This window comes from Parasteatoda tepidariorum, chromosome 5 (assembly GCF_982258835.1).
Source record: "Parasteatoda tepidariorum strain Cologne lab strain chromosome 5, Ptep-v5.0, whole genome shotgun sequence".
Taxonomy (NCBI): domain Eukaryota; kingdom Metazoa; phylum Arthropoda; class Arachnida; order Araneae; family Theridiidae; genus Parasteatoda; species Parasteatoda tepidariorum.
Window position 1 is genome coordinate 33549802 of NC_141759.1, and position 22354 is coordinate 33572155.

Genomic DNA, 22354 nt, shown 5'->3' on the forward strand with positions numbered 1-22354 from the left:
TGTCTGATATTAATATTCTTCCACCAATTCTCTCAAAATCTCTTGTTATTTTCAATTACAAAAAGTCTAAACCTTTTTTTCCCTCTATTGGTCAATATGTTTTTTTTTTTTTTTTTTTTGGAAATTCTAGAGTATTGATAAAAGTTTATGTGTGGCTCAACATTTTTTAATGAAAATTCGTTTTAGCAGATAAATTCCAACCGCCTGGCATGGTGCTAGCCCTGAAATTATTAGCATTTTTACAGAATGCATTGCTAGCTTTTTTACAAGGAGAATCAGCTTCTTAGATAAAAATTATCTTCTATACAACGATCTTGAAGATTTCAGGAACGTCTCTACTAGTTATTCTATCTTCTCACTATTCCATATTTCCTTCTTCTCATGCTAGGGCTACGCAGCATAGCTGTCTTTATTCTATATGGTGGCCACGTTAAAGTAATTATTGTTAGAAAAGTTAAATACTTTAGGCACTGTTAGTTTTTTAATAGAAAAAAAATAGAATGAAGAGATATTTCCTTAATTTTGACGAAATTCGTTTCCTTGAAGAAATGACAATAGTTACTTCGTAAGACCGTGATACCCTAGTTGGTAGGGCACTGGACCAATGTCCAACAGTTCGTGGGTTCGATCTCTGCCAGCCGAAGAATCCCCGTGTAAATGGTGACTGATGCACGTTAAATCTGTCAAGTCGCAAAGTCCTCCATGTTCCCATAACAAATCAATACCTCTGGGGGTACTGATCCAGGAGTTTCCTTGTCTTCTGGATTGGTTCAAAAAATCAAGGATACGGAGTTCAACATTAGTAGTCGTAAACCCAAAAATTGGGTCAGCTGCTCAACGACGGATAGAAAAGAGAAAATAGTTACTTCGTGACCCGTGATGGCTCAGGAGATAGAGTACTCGCCTTCCAATGAGGTGAACCGGGTTCGAATCCCAGCATCGGATGGTCGATACAAATTCTGCATCTAGCTTGCACCGACCACAGTGATGACGCAAAATGTCTTCAGTATTAGACAGGTCATGGATTAGAGTTTCCTTGCCATCAGGCTATCCGTGGGGGTTATCCTGATGGTGGAGGTTCCACCAAAAAGTCCTCCACAAAGGCAAATTTCTCCCAAAACTTGATCCAGGGGTTCCCTTTTCTTCTGGATTAGGTTCAAAATTACAAGGCTACGGAGTTGAACATTAGCAGTCGCAAACCCAAAAATTTTTGCTTGATTTTTGCCCGAATCATACATCAGGAAACGTTTTCGTCAAAAACGAGCCAAAATTTTGTGATAATCGAGTATTCATTTTTTACAGAGTATTCTGTTCAAATTTCTTCTAATACTGAAACTAATTGATTTTTTTGTGTCGTTATCTATTCAAAATCGGAAAATATTTACAGTTTATCAAAAGTAACCTTTTCGATGCATTTCACTGTATTTCTTTAACCCCTTGGGGACGGGTGATTCAGAAAAGCATTTGTACAAAATCAGAATCAAGTTGCAATTAAATAAAAAGCGGTAACTTAAATGTAGTCGTTGCTAATTTGACAGACTTACTTTGCTTTTATTTTAATTATTGTTAGTTTAATCATATATATAATCAATGTTAGTTCAAAGTATAACTAAATAGTTTTATTTTGAACAAAGTAATGGTGAATTAAATAAATCAAACAATTATAACTCCGCCCACAAATAAACTGCTAAAGAATTACTTTGATTACCAGTTTTATCTTTTTATCCTGATTGATACAGTTTCATGCTGTCACGTATTTGTGACAGTCGGCGCGAAAGGGTTAAGAATGGGCTGAACTCCTTTTTACAAAATTCACTTGCAGAATAGTTAATGTTATCGCCACCGTATTCAGGAGGTAGAATTTCTTTAGGTATATACTGATGTAATTGTTTCATATCACTCCCATGAAAGTGGAACTATAAATAAAAAAAACCATCATATTTAGACGATCATTAATATTGTTTATTTCATGTTAAAATATGTTATTACTTTCAGAACACTAAAAAAATAACCAAAAGTAATGTAAAAAAAGAAAGAAATATTTGAATAAAACTACGAAAAAAAATTTGAAGTAAAAATACGAATTTTTTGTCGAAGTTTGGGAATCAACCTCCAGCCCAAAATTTGAATCGAAAATGCGAATTTTTTGTACAAAGTTTTGGAACCAACCTCCAGCCCAAAGTTTGAATCAAAAATGCGAATTTTTTGTCCAAAGTTTGGGAATCAACCTCCAGCCTAAAATTTTAATCGCAATCTATACAGACTTATGAGGAATGGTTATCCTCAATGATAATAAAATAAAACTGAAAAATCAATTGCACTTAACGATATTTTTGTATTTTACCGTGATTCGAAAGACTATCCTGTATCTATATTATCTATCTATGTTATCTATCTTAAGTAGTATTTATATGGTGTGGTAGCTTAAATCATTATAAATTAAAATTATTTATCCAAGAAAAAAAAGAAATCAAAAGGTTTGCTTTCAATTCAAGTATAAAAATAAAAATTGGCAGTTATGAAATTTTTGAAAATAAAACACAGATAAAATACTCAAAACTTAATCAATATGTGTCTAAAGTATTTAAGAAAAGAAAAGTAATTGCCAATATTTAAGCGACAATGTTTATTTTATTCATTTTTAAAAAGTCTAGATAATTTCTGAAATTTCGGAATATTTCGGACCTGTGTTTTTCTAGAATAATGTTAATCAGTACTTTTCCTTTAAGAAAAAATTTTCAATCAAAATAAAAAATGATCCCAGGAAAAAGTATGAGAGGACCCGTGATCCAGCATCAAGAACCAAGTCAGCAACTTTATTAAAAGCATCAAAACGCAGATAGCAGAATTTAACCCCTTAACGATCGGTTAATTTTCAAGAAAACTGTCATAAAAGTGCCTATTTTGCCAAATACACGTATTTGATTAGTGCTGACATCTAGTTTAAAATAAACTAACTATCTACAATTAGCTTAAAAATATCCTGGTACTGCCATCTAGCGGGTGAAATAAGAAATAAAATGTTTTCCGGGCAAAAGAAATGAATTAGTTTTATTCTTATTGGAGCGTTACTACTGAACACTCCAGCCCGGAAATTTCACGGGAGAGAGAAGTGGGGATGACAAAGTGGAAAGTTTAACGACTTAGCACAAGTTCCGGATGGAGTATGTTGCGTTCAACAAAGACCACAAATATGCCTCTGAATGAACCCTGTGATAAAACATACTCTGACAGTGATAAAAGTGAAATATTTGTGGATGCCATGGAGAAACAATTTTCCTTAAATGACAAACCATATGACAGTTCCTAAGAGGCTGAGATTCTGGGTACCTACTATAAGTTTATTTCTTCAAAAAATCACCTAGACACTATTGAACTAGCCAGTTTAGAAAAATTAGTGAGTACTATTAAATCTAAGTTTCACTACATTAAGGTCCCAGGGACGAGCAAGATAAATAAAATCATGCTTAAGAATCCCCTTGTAAATATTACTAATCAAATTGAATCTACAATCTGGGATATATGGGCTTAATAGTTTGGTCAGTAGACCGGACCAGATTTCGAACCCCTCTGTGTTAATTTTACTTTTAGCGCATTTCGCATTATTTTGAGAACATTTTTAGTCAATTGAAAAGGTTTTGCACCGAATTATAAAATTCGTTTATCTAAAAATAATTCCATACAAAAAAAAATAAATTTCAGTAAATATTTATTATTTTTATTTAATACTACACGAAAGAATTTTAAATTGTAAGGTATGAAATTTTTAACATCAAATTAATGTATATAAATTTACGCGACGAAAAAAAATTGCATATTATATTAAGAAAATCCTAATGAATCGAATTTTTTTTTAAAAAAAAGTCGTATATTTAAGATTTGATTTCTTAATAACTATTAAATCGATTTTGCTCACATTTTGTACTTTTCCATATAAAATTACTTACTTGAAATTGATGTAAAATACTTTATACCATACAATTCAATATTCTATCGAATATTATTTAATAAAATAATAAAAAATAATAAATATTTACTAAAATTGATTTTTTGTAAGGAATTATCTTTGGATAAGTGAATTTTCTAATCGTGTGCAAAATTTTTTCAGTTTGCATAAAATGTTCTCCAGGTATGGTGAAATGCGCAAAAAAAATCATCATTAAGGGGTACAAACTTTGGATTGATCCTGATTAAACTAAGGGAACCCTAATTTCCACATTGCAGCTACTTCCTATATGTTGGGGGTCAGAAATGCAAATCCGTCGAAAGAAAGGTATGTTTATTCAGAGAAAGTACGTTTTTGTGTCTAATTTTATAACTTAAATCATCGTTTGCACTAAGTAATTAGCATATTTGAGATCACCCCTTTTAACAATTAAGATTGAGTCCTAGAACATGAAGACCCGATCATTAAATCAAAAGTTATTCAGATTGGTCCGTTTTTTACTTTGTACACTGTGTGTATAAAATATGGAAACAAAATTATGGAAAAAACTTTCATTCTAACTTTGCTTAAACAATCTTTCGATTGGCAGCAACAGTCTTCTCAGATTTTACACGGCAAAACTGTTTGCTCATTTTGAAAGATTCTAACTTGAAAGATTCTTCTTTCTAACTTGAATACCAACAATTTTGAAGTACTTCTATAGGATTGAAGTATTTTTACTGGAATGCTTTTTTGATTATAGTGTAGTATTGAAAAGAAATCATGAAACAAGTGTAAATTTAAAACAAAAAATTCAAATTTCGCAGAATATTAATATTAAATTCTATCCCTATTTATATATTAACGGAAACAAAACTTTATAACTTACGTAATGAATAATGTAAGTCTTACCCTATTCCGTATTTTTTCAGATAGGAAGATCTTCAAGACGTTGAATATATATCTAAAGATAGCTGATTCATTGACAATATGCACACTATTGAATCTAACGGGCAACATATTCTATAAATAGAGATGAAAATTATTTTAAGAAACTTGCTTTATAAAAATAAAAGCATTTAAAAAATACATGATATAATTAAAACCTACTCCAAATTTTGCAACGAAAGCAAAACTGGAATAAGAGTTTATTTCAAACGTTTAATGCCCAAACTTTCACGGCTTACCACCTACGATAAAATAAAAAAATTCCAGCTTCTCCTGAAAAAAAAATTTTTTCACAAACTATTATTGAATAACTTTTTTTAAAAAAAAAACTGTTGCACATTTTTTTCTCAATATAGTATATTTTTAATCATTCCGTTATTTTATTAAAAATACCTAATGGCCAATTATTTTATATTTGAACATTTTTTGGAATTTTTTTATGAAAGTATGTTTTTACGCAAAAAAGGAAATATTTGCAGGCAACTCTTGGCAACTTGAAAACATAAAATAACTTTCAAACACTACGCACATGATGAACCAAAATGGTGTTAATGATGAGTAAAAAATTTCAAAACTATTTCTTAAAACTTAGTTTGAATTATGAGATATGAAGAAAAAAACACTTCAAACTTTCTAGTGTAAACAATTTTTTGTTTAGAAGAGCAAGGAATGTATTACTTTCACAATAGAATTGGTAATCTTTCTCGCAATAAATTGCTGAATTTTATAACTTCTTTAATAGCATGTATTTTATACTGTGTTAAACCAACCCTGCCAAGGAGGTGAACATTCATGTCTTTATAGTGACGTCAAGAGGGCCATTATGAAAAAAGGGTTAAAACACTTTAACTTAAACCAACATCTCCTAGAAGAGAAAGATCTCATCAATTTAGTAGACCGACGAAACGAGCGTAAACTACGCTGTGGAGGGAATAAGAAAGATGTCACTATGTTCGGGCTACTAAGTTGCACAGTTGGGGAAAATAAACTGCTGTTTGTAGAAAATGCAACACCATGAAAGAATCATCAGAATCAAATGAAATTCGCAGCAAATGTCAATTATAGGATATTATGCAAATTAATAAAGTTTCAGAGCCATCGCGCGTGCGTGGCGCGCGCAGCGCCCTCTGAATTGATGCTGAAAGCGTATAAATAAAGTGCTGTAGCGGGACGTTGAAAATAGTCTATGATTATTTGTTAGTGGCAAACGTTTAGTGAGACCTGAGTATGCCTCCACGACGGAAGAATAAGAAATTCAAGCAACTTACGGAGTTTGAACGAGGGAGGATAATCGGCCTTCGAGAAGGAGGATTTTCCTATCGCGCAATAGCAGCTCGTATGCAGCGGAACAGTTCCACAGTGATGCGAGTTTGGAAGCAGTGGACCGACGAGCACCGAACAACTCGAAAAACAGGCACTGGACGACAGAAGGTGACGTCAGAGCGCGATGATCGACACCTGCTCCGCATGGCGGTGAATGATCGCACAGCTTCCTCCAGGCAGCTGGCAGCACATTGGTCTACTGCTACAGGTGTACAATTGTCGGCTTCGTCAATTCGTCGTCGTCTGCTGCGCCGTGGATTGCGTGCAAGGGTGCCATTATACAGGATTCTCCTCACGGCGGATCATCGACGGCTGCGTCGGCAGTGGGCTCTTGAGCACAGAGACTGGCGAGCTGATTGGCACCAAGTTGTCTTTTCAGATGAATCACGCTTCAATTTGTGGACCCATGATGGCCGTGTTCGTGTTAGACGTTATGCCGGTCAACGCTGCCTTCCTGAGTGTATTATTGAACGACATAGTGGTCGAACACCCGGAGTTATGGTCTGGGGTGCGATTTCGTATCATGGACGATCCAATTTGATACGAATTGAGGGTAATCTCAATAGCAACAGATACGTCCGTGAAGTGCTACAGCCCGAAGTCGTTCCTTTCCTTCAAGGCATCCCTGGAGCTATCTTTCAGCAGGATAATGCACGCCCACATGTTGCGCGGACTGTTAGAGACTTCTGTTCAGCACAACGCATGCAACTTCTTCCTTGGCCTGCTTATTCGCCGGATATGTCGCCTATTGAGCACGTGTGGGATATGGTTGGTCGGCGTCTCACTCGTGATCCGAGTTTCCAAAGACGAACTTTGGTTGCGCATACAAGCGATATGGAATTCTCTTCCTCAAGCAGATATTCAACATCTGTTTGACTCCATGCCACGTCGTATAGCAGCACTTATTGCAGCGCGTGGTGGCTGCACCAAATACTGATTTCGGACGCTTAATTTGTTTCGTTTGTTTTGAAAATTTCATCATTTATTTGTATCAGTACAAGTCGTTTCTGCATTAAATTTCATTTGATTCTGATGATTCTTTCATGGTGTTGCATTTTCTACAAACAGCAGTTTATGAAAGATGTTTTTACGTTTGGACAACTAAGAGATAAAATTTCTTGCTTATGGTAACCCGTGCAGAGACCTTCTCTCTTCTAGGAGGTATTGCTTAAAGTAAGTGAAGAATTTGTAGTATTAGAAAAAATTTTAGTTTTTAAAAGTTTTAGCTTTTTGTCAGAACAAGAAATAAAAGAATGATAACTCAATTATTTCGTTCTGGAAATTTATCATGGAGAAAGAAACCATTCGTGTTCCTCAAAATTCACTATTATTTTAAAAACAAGGGTTGATCAAAATAATGTAAAAACTTCCATACTTACTATATGTAAACAATTTTTCATTTAGCAACAAATGTTTTGGTGGAAGTTTTATGGTAAAACTGTTGATAAGTTTTAAAAGCTCATACTCAAAGCTTTTAGAGATATGTCATTTTCATAAAAAAATTCGGATCAAACAAAACGAGTGTTAAAAGTTAATAACTTTCTTCTATCTTTCATACAGCAATTTTGTACTTGCTACTGTAGATTTGTACTCGCTACTTAGCACCAGCCCTGGAGACCTCTCAGTGATTCATCGGATCTAATATGTCTCATAGAGACACGGAAATGGTTGTGCAATAGTTGGATATATGGGCATCACAAAGAATAAGTGTAGAATAAAGACAATGTCAGTGCATGGCCGATGGACCCACTTCTACCGTGGCTATCCGAAACTTTAGGTGGGTTGCTCTTCGGTTACAGTAGTCTTTAATACCAGCAGTTTTTAAATCATTATATAGGATTGCAGTAATATTTTTATAAAATGACGCGATGGCTCAGGGGATAGAGCAATGAGGTGAACCGGATCCGATCCGGCTTGTACCGACCACAATGACCTCAGTGGTAGACGGATCATGGGTTAGAGTCCCTTTACCGTCAAACTGACCGTGGGAGGTTCTCGTGGTCTTCCTCTCCATGTAACGCAAATGCAGGTTAATCCCATCAAAAAGTCCTCCACGAAGACAAATTTCTCCCAATATTTGATCCAAGAGCTCCCTTGTCTTCTGAATAGGGTTCAAAATTATGAGACTGCGGCGTTGAACGACGGTTATATAATAAAAATAAAAAATATTTATATAGAAATGTTTTTTTTAATTATAATAGTATTGAAATAGGAAATTATTTTTTACTCCTACGCTTATTTTGGTCGATGCAGATTTTGCATTGTTAAAAAGGACACCATTTCAAAAAGTTTCAAATATGATCTTTCAAACTTTTTGACAGTTTTGGCATACAAAATCTTCCAAAACAACTGTTGCCCAGAGCAAAAATTGCTTACATAGAGTAAATAGAGAAGTTTTTTCAATATTTAAAAAACTTATTTTGAGTTTATGCATTGTGGGCTTATGCATTTTGCTGTAACCAAGAAAAGTTAGACAAGCTATTTAAAAAGAGGAATCTCGAGGTCTACCAGATAAAGAAGATAAAAATAGACACGGTAAAAAATTTAGGATCAATTCTTTTTTTCCGAAAATATATTTAAATATCTTTAGTTTTATTTATTTTTACTTATTATCCCATCAGATTAATAAACACCTAGGAAAAATGTGTATCGATGTTTTTTTTTTTCAAAAAAATAAGGAAACATTATTATTTTTTTTTATTTTTATTTTTAATCCGATGGATCTCGAGTTATCACCGTTTTACACAGATTATCTTTTTTTTATTTCTCGGTTGCAGGCTCATCTGAGTAGAAAAATACATAAACCTGTAACTAAATAGAGTTAATTTTTTCTGGAGAATCCGAATCTGAAATGTGAAAAATAGGAGTTCATAATTAAGATTTCAAAGTTACCCTTTTCCCTGATTGAGTTTGGCATCATCGGATAGCTTTTAAGAAAAAAGTATTTATGTGTCGAATTTTACTTTTCATCTCGATACATTTAACCGTTTTCAAGATTTTATTTATTTTAACATTATATAAGTATAAACAATATGGTTATGGAACACTATATTTATGAAGAAATGATGCTACTTACTCTAAGTAATTTTGAGTAAAACTTCATGTATCTCAAACTGACCGCACGTAAATGATTCATCTTATATTGTGCATCATATACGATATGAACTCCACACACTTGAGTTGCTGGATCTTCTACCAAAAAAAGTAACATAGCTGTCACTGCTGAGATAGCTAGCTGTATTGGAATTTGATCAGGATTCCAATTCGCTGGAAAGAGACGCATAAAGTTACAGCGAATAAAAAATACGAAATATGATTAAAAAAAATTTCTCTGCATTATGCTTTAATAATTTCTATAGAGCTTTTGTTCATCTCATCATTTCTAGTTAAGGTTAATCACAGAATTTATAAATTCCACCCATCCTATGCTCCTGTTTCTTACCAAATATTTGGAATAGGTATAATTTTCTAAATCCACTCTTAAAAAAGTGATCATTATAATCTAAACAATTTTTACTTTATTTTATGACCGCCGTTGAACAGCCGACCCAATTTTTGGGTTTACGACTATTAATGTTCAACGCCGTAGCCTTGTAATTTTGAACGAATCCAGAAGACAAGGAAACTCCTAGATCAGTACCCCCAGAAGTTTTGATTTGTTATGGGAACATGGAGGACTTTCAGACTCGACAGATTTAACGTGCATCAGTGACCATCGAACGGCCGGGACCGAACCCACGAACTCTTGGACATGGGCCCGGCACCCCACCGACCAGGCTATCCCGGCCTAGTAGCCACAATTATTATCAGAATTATTGTTGCACCGCACCTGTGGACCTGCTGAAAGGGGGGATTATATAGTTGATTATATAGTTGATTATGGCAGTAAATAGAAAACATTTGTCATAATTGGATGTTAATCTGTCAAAGCATCGTTAAATTGGTTAGATAATGGGTTTGGTATTTACCAAGATCTTCTAGTGCATGGATGGCGAACCAATGGCACGCGTGCCATTGATGGCACGCTACAGAATATTTTGGGCACTCCACCGATCACAAAGTTCACTATGAAACGTATTAACAATTAAATTAAAATTGACAAAACACGAACAAAAAAAATTTATAATTATTAACAAAATATTAACAATTTTTGCAAAAAATGACAATTATTAACCATAAAAAAACAAGCTAACAATAAATAACAAGCAAAAAAAATTAACAGTTAATGATTAATAAAATACAAAAAAGAACAATTAAGCTATGCGAGTGAAAGAAAGTGAAACAAAAACTGTACAAGACATAATATGACACTTAAGGAAAGGCGTTATCTTATATTAACATAAAGACCTTTTCAAGTGTGAGAGTTTTCGAAGGAAGCCTGGTTAGCTTGTGCGCCCTCACTTTTTGATGATTTCGATAAAAAAGATAAGATAGTTCAGCGCATCAAAGATACTCCTCTATCTAGAAATGCAATAAAAGAGAGAATCTTAAAACTATTCGGAAATGTAACAGATCAACAAAAAATTGACATTAACTCCGCTCCTTTTATATCGTTATGTCTTGACGAAAGCATTGGCATTACTAAATCTGCACGATTAGCTCGATATTGCGTAGGAAACGTCATTAAGGAAGGATTAATTAAGATAACATCGCTGCTAACAATTACAAAGGGCACAGATATTTGTACGGCTGTTTAAAATTGACTTATTGAGAAAGAAGTTTATTTGAAAAAAAATTGTTTCAGTAACAACTGATGGTGCTCCAAGTATATTGGGCAAAAAATGTGGTTTCATAAGTTTATTTCAAACAGACGTAGGACATTCGATTCTTGAATTCCACTGCCTCATTCACCAACAAGCCTTGTGTGCTAGGAGTGGTTTAACATCTCTTGATAATGTAATGGAGGTAGTTACAAAAATAGTCAACCTCATTTATTCGCAGGTCGTTAATAAGCGAAAGTTCGATGCTTTGTTGGAGAAAGTCAACTTGGTGTACAATGGCTTACTGATGTATAATAATGTTCACTGGTTGAGCAGCGGTAACTTACTTCAAAGATTTATTGATTACTTGGAAGAAATCAGACTGTTTCTGCAAAATGAGGGAAAAATTGAACAATACCCACAGTTGTTGGATGTTATGAGGCTCTCAAAATTGATGTTTTTAACAGACGACATATGCCAACGTTTTCAATGTCTTGACGTGAAGCTTCAAGGCCCAAATAAAACAATTATCATCATGATAGATCTCATTCGCGCTTTTGACGCTAAACTGCATATTTTCAGGAACGATATTATTACAAGAAGCTACAAGTACTTTTCAAACTTAAAAAGAAATATCAAAGATTTAGATATACTTGAAAAACCAGGAGAAGAAACAGTCACTGAAGAATTTTTTTCTGTAATTGATTCTACAATCAGTGAATTTTCAGCGAGATTTTCTCAGTTCAAAGAATTATCGGAAACACTCAAGTTTATTATGTACCCTGATATAACTTCATTTGATAAATTGAACTTGTCCCAATTCGATTGGTTGGAAATTGAAGAATCGTGCTATTTTAACAATATTTCCATCTACCTATGCCTGCTAGTCATTATTTCCAGATAAGAATAACATTGAAGACTCGCTTAGAAACCGTTTGACAGATGACTCCAGTTCAGCATGCATTCTGCTTAAACTATCATCTTACATCCCTAATATAAGTTATTTGTCTTCTAATCCTCAACAACAGAAGTCACACTGACTTAACTTTAAGTTGAATTACGTGTATAACTGAGACATTGCAAAATGTATTTTTTTTTCGTAGTAAATGAAGAGTTTTGAGTTGATAGTATTTAGTATTATTATTTTCCCAATAATTATTTGACGGCACGTCTATGACCTAATTAAACATTTTTTTAGAAAAAATGGCACGTTGATACATAAAGGTTCGCCACCCCTGTTCTAGTGGTTCCATCATGGTGTTGTTCATCGCCTGAAAGCTATTGAATTTGAAAAATTAGTATCATGAGAAACAAACTTATCTAATTTGGCTTACTGCCTTAGAACAAGATTAGAATCTTATGTTATCGCTAGTATCGCTAATAAACTAAATTAATTTATTTTTCATGAATCTATCTCCATTCAAAACTAGTTTTACACAACACTACTAGAAATAACGGCCCTATGAAGGGTTAAACGTTGAAAAATTTATGAATGACAATATTGTACTAACTCACCTATATTTATAAAAGCGATGACGCCCCCATCCGAATGCCTATAAGGGAAAGCACCCCCAACATTTGTCTCAAAAACACTAATTGCCTTGTCTGTGTCAAGTTTCTTAGGAAATATATCAGGATTATCCTTCAATATTGTATATAAACAGCGAATGAGTTCCATTGCTCTGTCTGAATCGAATTTTCTTGCTCGTAGAAACTGCAGCAAATAAGAATTATCAGTCCAAACATCCAGGTTTTTTTCTTCTGCAATATGACATATTTGTATAATGTTATAAAGCAAAAAATTATATTATGAATTTCTAAAAAAATAACGATACATTAAATAATACAGTAGCTACAATAATATTCATTCATCATTTTAGCTATTGTACCAGAAATCAGTTGGAGTTATTTATTATACTATTTTTTTATAGTATAGAACAATAGAGGCATTTCTACTTTTTTGGAAGTAATGGGATTTCTCTTTAAATGTTGAGCCTATCTTATTTCTACCTTTTCTGCATTTCTGGTTTCTTTTGGCTTAATAAACGCATATTTAACATTAAGAAATAAACTGGAAATGTGTAATTCACTCTCTGCCAACGTTGCTCTTGCGCAACACTTGTAAAGCAACATTTTGAAAAAATAGGTTTGGTATCAGGGTTTAAGCGAAGTTGTATAGATGATAAAAACATCACAAATGCATAGTTTTGCATCACAAATGCATAGTTTATATATATATATATATATATATATATATATATATATATATATATATATATATATATATATATATATATATATATATATATATATATATATATATATATATATATATAAATATATACGAGGGCTGTTCAGAAAGTATCGAGACTGAAGTTATTCTATTTGTTCCAGAAAACCCTTAGCGGTAGGACTGTGCCCATCATGCACGCGCATATTTCACCTCGTCTCACAAAAATCGGCAGGTCCGTACAGCGCGCCGTTCAGTCACACTGATTTCTTTCATGTAGAGTGTTTGCGTGCGTTCGTCGAAAACAGAAAATGTGTGAAAACACGAATCTGTATCAAATTTTGCTTTCAGCTCGATAAAATGGGCACCGAAACCTACGAGATGATGAAAACAGCCTTTGGAGATGAGACGATGAGTCGTGCTCGGGTTTTCGAGTGGTTCCAGCAATTCAAGGAGGGTCGTAAATCAGTGGACAAAACACGGAACATAGCACATCCTCCCTACTCACCGGACATGTCACCTCCTGATTTCTTATTCTTTCCCAAGATCAAGAATACCTTAAAAGGGCACCGGTTTCAGGACATTGAAAGCATAAAACAGAATTCAACGCAGCAGATTCAGGCCATCCCAAAGTCTGAGCTCTAGAAATGTTTCGAGGACTGGAAAGATCGTTGTGCCAAGTGTGTTACTGCCAATGAAGCATATTTCGAAGGAGATTCACTCAAAACCTGTTTATGTATGTATGTTTTTGCATAATAAATTCAGTCTTGATACTTTCTGAACAGCCCTCGTATATATATTCTCAATCGTCATGACTTTACTTTCAAGCCTATTACCACTGTTCCCTATAAATATGCGAACTATACATTGCCCTAAGCTCTTCGGTTACAACATTAACTGAAAGTTTCACAGAATGCGACCAAAATTAGTTATTACTTCTAAATCAATCTTAAAAATATAAACAAAACTACATAACCGAGTGAAAGTTTGGTTGGAGCAAAAATAATTTCGTTAAAAAAATAATTTCCGTATTCTTATAATGCAATTTTAAAATTAATTTAAAAATTAAAAAAAATTATTAATCGAGATTATTTAATTCAATCTTTTAAAATTACAGAAGAATTATGTATTTGAAACTTTCTTTTATAGCTTAACAAAAGAAGCAATTACTGCCGAAGGCTTAATATTGCAAACTTCAGGGACTGTGAGCATTACTTGACATAGAATATAACTCAAGAGATGTTTTAATTAAAATAAAAATTTTCAACCCCATACTTGCTATCAGTTTCCTGAGTTCTGTGAGAGAGTGTGCACGAATTTCATCAGTTTCATTCAGTTCTTCTTCTGCTTTTTTCACCATCCAATCTGTAAGGTAACCCATCCGGTAAGGTAAGAAAGAAGCTGTCATCATACTGTCGTAGTTACTTTCCATAATTGGCTGTTGTTTCCTTATAATGGGATAGTCGAAATGTGAACGCTGGTAATGTACTGAAATGAGATCATGATTTGTACCAGGTGTACCGGTGAAAGAAAGAACAAAAAAGTGCAGTTTTCTAAGTTCTGCTTTGGAGACCAGAAATTTATTCTCATTCGGTTTCAGAATTAGTTATAAACTTTGTCGACAGATGGCGATAGTTTATCAGAAAAACTGTGAAGCAGTGTTTTTTAAAGTATTCACTTTTTTGAGACGAAAATATGATGTAGTCGAAAAGCTAAATTTTTCAATAGACTTAAGTATATAAGTTGGAATAATCACAAATGAAGAAGAAATCTTTGTTTTACAGTTATTTTGAGCTAATTTATTCTAGATAATTTTGAAACCTAATTAGAACGGAGCAAACCATATTCAAACAGTAACTGTAAACTGTTCAGAACCTATTTAACGATGTTTAGAACACTACTTCTTTTAAGCTACTTTTATTTTTAAGGCAAGATGCTACTTTTATTCTTATTGTCAAATCAAATAAATAATAAAATTGAAAAAAAATTAATATTTTCTTTTTTTCCTCTCTTTAATCTAGATATTAGATTTGTTCGTTCTATTAGAAATATATAATATATGTTGATCTGACAACAATTGACAATTGCGAATAGGATGTTTTTAGAAACGAAAATTATTAACTATAAAAGGTTTGCTCTTTTCGCAACTTTTGAGAATTTTTTTCAATTAGTAGCTAAGTTTATATTTTATGTATGATACTAAGTTTCATAAATCTGCTTCAAAAAAATTTTCTCACCACTATATGTAAGTAATTCAAAAATTTATATAAAGCACAACATTTTCTAATTCTTTTGTGGTGAGGAAAAATTACCAGAGATTCTAAAAGCTTTAGTTTTTAATTAAATACAACTATATAAATTATTTTACAAAAAACGTAGTTGGCAGCCCTGCTTCAAAAAAAAACTATCTATATTTAAGATAACCGTCGAAACAAATGTAAACAGTCTTAAAACAAATCTAAACTTAAAATCCTGAAAACATTTTTAAAAAATTTAATTATCATTATTTTATTGATTTTAATCCCTTATCAGAGATGCCAACTTGCTCCGGACAGCGAATAAATATTTTCGAGTTATAATCTTTAAATGTACGTTTCTTGATTTAATAAATTCAATTTCTAAGGATTTTAATCATTACTATTTCTAAATAATTCGAAGGCTTATACAATTCACCACTTTGTTTCAGTGAAATCGTGTACAAGAACATCAGACCAACAGCAGCATATTATTAAAATAATTTTTTATTAATATTAAAAACCTCAATTATTTACGCTAAATGTACTTTCATATAATATCTTTTCAATTTAAAAAAATTAACTTTCAAAGATTAGTTCATTTACATTTTTTCTGTAAAACTCAAAACTTTATATTTGAAATAGTACATTTGTAAATTTTTCGGGTAATGATTTACATGCATTGCTGTAGATTTCACTATTTTATAAACAGTAAGAAAAGTAAAAAACATTTATATTCGAACTCTTATAAAAAGGAAACTGTAAGAATTCGAAGCATTTACATTGACCACAAAACGTTAAACACCTCGTTTTATAAAGACAAATAAAAAAAACCTTTAAACAAATTTTACCGCAAAACTCGTTTAAAAAGTTTTTATTTATGAGGAAAAAAATAAAAACTACTTTAAATGATAAAACTTTATATATAGGCAATTAAAAATATTTTTTTAAAAAACATGAAATGTATAGATCAATGTATATTATAAGATTGATATTAATAATTTAATTATTATAATATCATAAACATATTAAGTTGTAGAAATGGGATTTAAGTATTACCTGAATAAAACAGTAATAAAGTATAATAACAGTAGCACTTACTTAAACTAATTCACCTTTTTCTCTTAAATAGTACAGCCTACAAGAATGTTAGAAAGTCTTAGTTGCTTAAATCGATTTATCCCTTTTTCTCTTACATACTATTTATTTAACTTCTTTAAGTTTCTGGATTTATCATAAAAATTCCGAATGATGCCTAGTTCAGCATTAATGATATTCAATACAGTCACTAAGCAGGTTTGAAATTCGAATTCTTGTTGAATGTGAGTTCTAACCCACGTCTTTCTTCATTTCAATTATTTCCTCAACAAACAACCTTTTAATTTCACAATTCAAAAGAGAAGGAAAATATTAGTCTATGAATATCTCGTGAATTGAGCAATTTTAAATTATTAAAAGGAGTCGGTAGAGCATATATCAATAAAGCTAAAACTTGACCTTTTTGTCAGTTGATTTCAGTTACAATGAATGTTAAGGCAAGAATCATGTTTAGCTTTACAAAATAACAATAATTTATTAACATTCATTCCTTATTCATGAAATTCGTAAGAATTAAAGGAAAATTTCAGTCATAATTTTTTCTATCTTAATGCGTTTATCAGTGCAATGATTTTTAGCTTGAAACTTCATAGCAGATCATAGATAGATTGTAACCGACATTCTAAATAACTTGGTTATTATTAGAAAAGGCTATTATACCTAGTCTATTATATTTCATGCTAAACTTGCTAAATAAAACTTTTTTTGTCCATTCTTTTTTACTTTGTTAGACTGTTTTGTTATATGTAAACTTTTGATTCGGATCGAAATATTAAGAGTCATATTCTAAATTTTGATTCCTTAAAAATTTAAAAAGGTACTATTAAATATTAAACTAGAATTAATAGTACCTTTACATAAAACAAAAAATACTATATATACTATTAAATATTAAACTAGATTAATAGACGTATTTAAAAATTATTGGTTTTAGGAGATGGGGCATAAGGATGCAAACTATTTTTGTTCGAATAACAAATGTAAAATAGTGGGGAAATCTCACATTCCAAACTTTATTAGCAAATAATTAAAAAAGAGTTATCAAAACTCCTGGTTTTAGGAAAGTTTTTTTAAAAAATGAAAGTTTATTCGGAAGATGGGGATTAAGAGTTGAACCCTCTTCTCAGAGGCTGAGAATAAATTGATAAGGGAAAGGTTAATACTCCCATGAGTGCTGTTAGCGGTCTCAACTGAGTAAAAATTTAAGAGGATAAGCAAAAAAATATAAAAGGCACTAAATGGCTTAAGTCTTGAAAATGGGGGCCAGTTTTCGAAGCGCTTAAAACAAGCCGACAGTTACTTCTTACTTGTTTATTCTTGAAGCGAACAAGTTTATAAAATAAATAATTATTAATTAATAAAATATAAATTATTAAAATTTATGGTTATTTGAGGGGTAGTGGGGAAGTTTTCCCCACAGTGAGTGAAAACATTTTTGTTATAATCTTACTACATCCAAAAAAAATGTTTTAATTTTGTATCTCTATTACTTACTCTCTTCTATTTTTCTTTGATGATATACTGGGAGGGATGATATTTCAATGCTATAGTCATTATTCCCATTCTCGTTATTTTCACTTCTACGGTTACATTGTAGGTATAGAAGAAATTTTCTCGAGTACTCAAATACGCCATCAAAGATTTTCTATATTTAACCAAAAAATTTTATATGGAAAATACTGGATTTTTCCAGTTTCTTCTGGGAAAAAATGGTTCCCGTAAAGAAAAGACGCGAAATTTGAATTCGTGTTCCCCAAAGCTAGAAAAATAATGTACAAAAAATAATAAACTTGAAAACGAACAGTCGATCTCATTTCGCTCATTTCGAGTTTACCACTGCCAATGTTCAAGTTCGTAACCTTGTAATTTTGAGCTCAATCCGAAAGACAAAGGAACGAACACCATCAAGTATTGGGAGAAATTTGCTTTCTTAGAGGATTTTTTTTTTTGATGAAGCTGACCCGCATTTGTATTACAGGGAGAGGAAAATTACGGTTAGCCTGATTGCAAGGGGACTCTAACCTATCATATATATATATATATATATATATATATATATATATATATATATATATATATATATATATATATATATATATATATATATATATATATATATATATATATTCCAATGAGCTGCACAATCGGACTTGCCGATGAGCAGACCTAGTGCGTTCTCCAGAGGTGGTATCCACTCTTTCAGGACCACCACAATGGGTGAGATACCGTTGGTCATGATAATTTGGACATCTAGTTTCTGCCACACTAGATGACAGCACCGAAACTCTATTTGGATGCTGAAGTGCACTAGGAATTTAATTTTGCCGGAAATGCCAAGAGCCAATAAGGCACTCCAGGGATCTTTTACATGCCGCATAATCATACGACATGGCCGCTGAGGATTTTCAGCATCCCGAAAATCTGGTGTCTGGGCCGGGGATCGAACCCGCAGACTTGGGCTCAGAAGGCCGACGACAAACCAACTGCGCCACCCAGCCACATATATATATATATATATATATATATATATATATATATATATATATATATATATATATATATATATATATATATATATATATATATATATATATATATATATATATATATATATATATATATATATATATATATATATATATATATATATATATATATATATATATATATATATATCGATGTTCCGCTGAAAGAGGATCAAACATTAATGGCTCTATAGCCGAAAAACCTTAGGAACCGAGGGCCTAAAACTGTAAAAAACAAAGCGTCGATTGATAGCTACTGGTAGTTCGCAGGGGCACTTTTGGTATAAATTAGGTTATCGCTGACCGAGGGCATTTTGCATGAATCCAGAGGTTTTTGCCACAAAAAATTTCATTTTAAACATTTTTGTGTACTTTTTGATACTGATTTTGCATGTTGGAAATGAAAATTGAGCAGTCTAAAGAAATATTTATTAGTTAAATTATATATTTTTGTAACTTTTGTTTACTCAACTTTACGCTCATTATAATACACTTTGTTGCAATTTTGTACACTTATGATTACGTTTTTACTGATGATTTTGCACGTTTTAGATGCAAGACTAGCATTCTAGTGAAGCATTTTTTTCAAAAAAGATTTTAGAAATCTAAAGTTTCGTTACAATGCTTTGTGTCGTAGATATAAGAAATAAAATAGTAACAAAAACATAAACAACTTGAACAGTAATTTCTGAGATAGGTTTCACTGTTTTAAAATTTAAATAAATTTGTTAGTTTAAAGGGTTTTATGAGCTTTAAAGGAAGGAAGCATTAATTATTTCCTAGTTCGTTTTTTTATTTTTTCATTCCAAATTAAAATTTTTGCTAACCTTTTGCAATCAAACGGTGCCTCTCAGGATCCAATTTCATCTATAAATTATCTACGACTCTAAATGTTAAAATTCTTACTGTTTAGTGACCTTTTTATTCAGTGGAACCTAATCGATTTTTTTTTAATTGACATTATTTCAGTCACCCATAGACATTATACCTGCTATTTTTTGAGATTCATGGAGAAGCAGAGAATGAAGAAGCAATTTTATTTAGCTGATAACATATATATTTATGATTAATCAAAATTATCATATTGTAATGTGTTTTTTATTGCGTTAATTTATTAGGTTATCAAACACTTTCCAAACAATGCCCCCAGTTTTGAAGCTGTGACACACCTTGGAACTGAGACCAAGTTCCAAATTGTAATGATAATTAAAAAATAATGGTAAGCAAATAATGTTCATTATAAAATAGTGACGAAATCAAAACTTTCTTCAGAGATTACACATGTTTTAATATTTTCAATAGTACACACTTCAAAATTAAAATATAAATAAAAATTTTATCAAATACGAATAAAATTATGCTAAACGTTTATTGTGCCAAACATTAATTGCAAAGCATTTTCACCATACTTGTACAATTGCAATTTTTCGATAAAATTAAATTAGTTATTGTTCTTCCTTCGTTATCACTAGTTAATTTATTCTAGAATTTCATATGTCTTCATTCATTTTGCTTATTAATAGATTAAAGTTCTTATGAATTAACTAGTGGGTTGCGCCCCCTGCTCGTTAGCGCTCGCCAACCCCCGAAAATTGCCACGCAATCCTATATGGTTTGCTTCGCAAACCAAGCTCGCTTCGCTCGCTTCTAACTTAGGTACATTGCAAATGCACAAAATTCTAAGAATTCAAAACAATCATTCAAATCTGCAATTCATCAAATCTGCAATCATGCAATTCGTTAAACCTATTAGAAATGTGCTATAGTATAATTCGTGATATAAATCAGAAATCGTCAAATAAATTCGTAATATATAAATTCGTGAAAAAAAGCGCTTTCGACAAAATACTAAAATAGAGATCTATCGACAAAGACTACTCACTTCCGCCTAGCTTAATAGTATGAGATTGCCGCAGCTGATGCTCTCTGGTTATTTCAGTTTCCGTTTTTAAAAGTGCTATAGGTTGAGCCACTTCAGCTAGATTTAGCATGAGACATTTTTAGCGGCAATCATTGGTCGATTTTCTAGGGTTGCCATTCGGGGAGTTGTAATGAGGCTTTTTTTGTGGCCGTGTAAGAGAAATGGTAACGTAAACAAAACAAAGCAAACGTTGCCACCGGCGGAAAAGAAATACAGTCAAAATTTGGGAGCCACGTAAGAGAATTATATATATTTGATTTTTTAACTATTTTGCAAAATACAAATACCCTTCATTTTATTTAGTAACAAGCTTGACTTGAATATATATAGATATTTTGATAGTTTAGGTTTTTTTTCCTACTTACAACGAGTTTACTCATGATTTTGAGCGTATCTAGTGTTTAAAGCGCATGTAGTTTATTAGAATCTGTTGAACTTTTGCCTCCATTTTGAGTAATACATATATGCTTTTATCAATAAATAGTACTGCTTATTCTTAACAAAACTTACAGCAACGTAGCAGTTAGTATGAAATTTTTAATTCATAAAGCATTTATTTAGGCACAAAAAGAAAAGTCCAAATCAATGCACTAGTTAAAATGAAATATTTTAAAATACAAAGCAATCCTTTTTTCCTATATAATAAAAATATATGGATTTCAAAAAATATCTTAAAATAAATCTCACCTCTTTATTTTGCAACAAACGTACTGAAATAAGTGATCATCTGATATGATGCTAGATTATCTCCCGAAAGCCTTGGACTATGCTACTCTTTATCTCAATAGATATTTATAAAATGTTCAATTTTCTTGTATCAATATCTATAAATTAAACGCAACATTTTATCCATAAAGCGCCTATTTTGAGAAATTCTTATCCCTAGACCCTTCTTTCTCTCATTTTTCTTTGTCCAGTACACGAGGTTTCGTTTTGATTTTCCCTAAACAAATCCAATCTAATTACGTCAATAATCTCAGCTTTGTCAGTCTTTTTAGCTGCTTTGATTTTTTGGAGAAAATTGTATAACTCTCCCTCCATATTTCTGTAATAAATTTATTATTTTTGTTTCATATTTATTGAATTAACGAACTTTCGTGTATAAAACCGAATTGATATAAGTTGAAAAATAATTGAAATTAGCATTTACCTTATCTCGAAGAGAAATACACAAATTTATAAAAGTAAATGTAAAAAGAAGAGAAGAAGAAGACTTTTCCTCTCTCTTTTCCTTTTATCCTTTTTGTTTTCATTGTACTATATATATATATATATATATATATATATATATATATATATATATATATATATATATATATATATATATATATATATATATATATATATATATATATATATATATATATATACCGATACATATAAATAAACAAAAAGAATAAGATAAAAAAGTTAAATTTAAGAAATATAAAGTTAAAGCACTAAGAAAATA

General features: G+C 31.7%; 1 protein-coding gene across 2 annotated transcripts; it reads right to left on the reverse strand.

Moving 5' to 3' along the window:
* Window positions 1-1695: 1695 nt before the first annotated feature.
* On the reverse strand, window positions 1696-21708 carry LOC107454785 (alpha-tocopherol transfer protein-like). Of its 2 annotated transcripts, none has more exons than XM_087163630.1 (6): window positions 21592-21708; window positions 14402-14614; window positions 12412-12657; window positions 9273-9463; window positions 4838-4948; window positions 1696-1916 (listed from the first exon to the last, which is right to left on the reverse strand). In XM_087163630.1, the coding sequence occupies exons 2-6, from the start codon at window positions 14556-14558 to the stop codon at window positions 1722-1724; spliced, it is 900 nt and encodes a 299-aa protein (XP_087019756.1). In that variant the 5' UTR covers window positions 14559-14614; window positions 21592-21708; the 3' UTR covers window positions 1696-1721. The 2 variants fall into 2 exon arrangements, with proteins under 2 accessions (XP_087019756.1, XP_087019757.1); XM_087163631.1 differs by lacking the exon at window positions 21592-21708 and adding an exon at window positions 16462-16732.
* Between the last annotated feature and the right edge of the window lie 646 nt (window positions 21709-22354).

What these genes read in the sequence shown, in the direction of transcription:
- LOC107454785 (XM_087163630.1), bottom strand. Translation starts at nt 14,558, where the DNA reads ATGGAAAGTAACTACGACAGTATGATGACAGCTTCTTTCTTACCTTAC. An exon ending in CATCGCTTTTATAAATATAG is followed by an intron (nt 9,464 to 12,411) that starts GTGAGTTAGTAC and finishes GTCTCTTTCCAG; the next exon opens with CGAATTGGAATCCTGATCAA. An exon ending in CTGAAAAAATACGGAATAGG is followed by an intron (nt 1,917 to 4,837) that starts GTAAGACTTACA and finishes TTTTATTTATAG; the next exon opens with TTCCACTTTCATGGGAGTGA.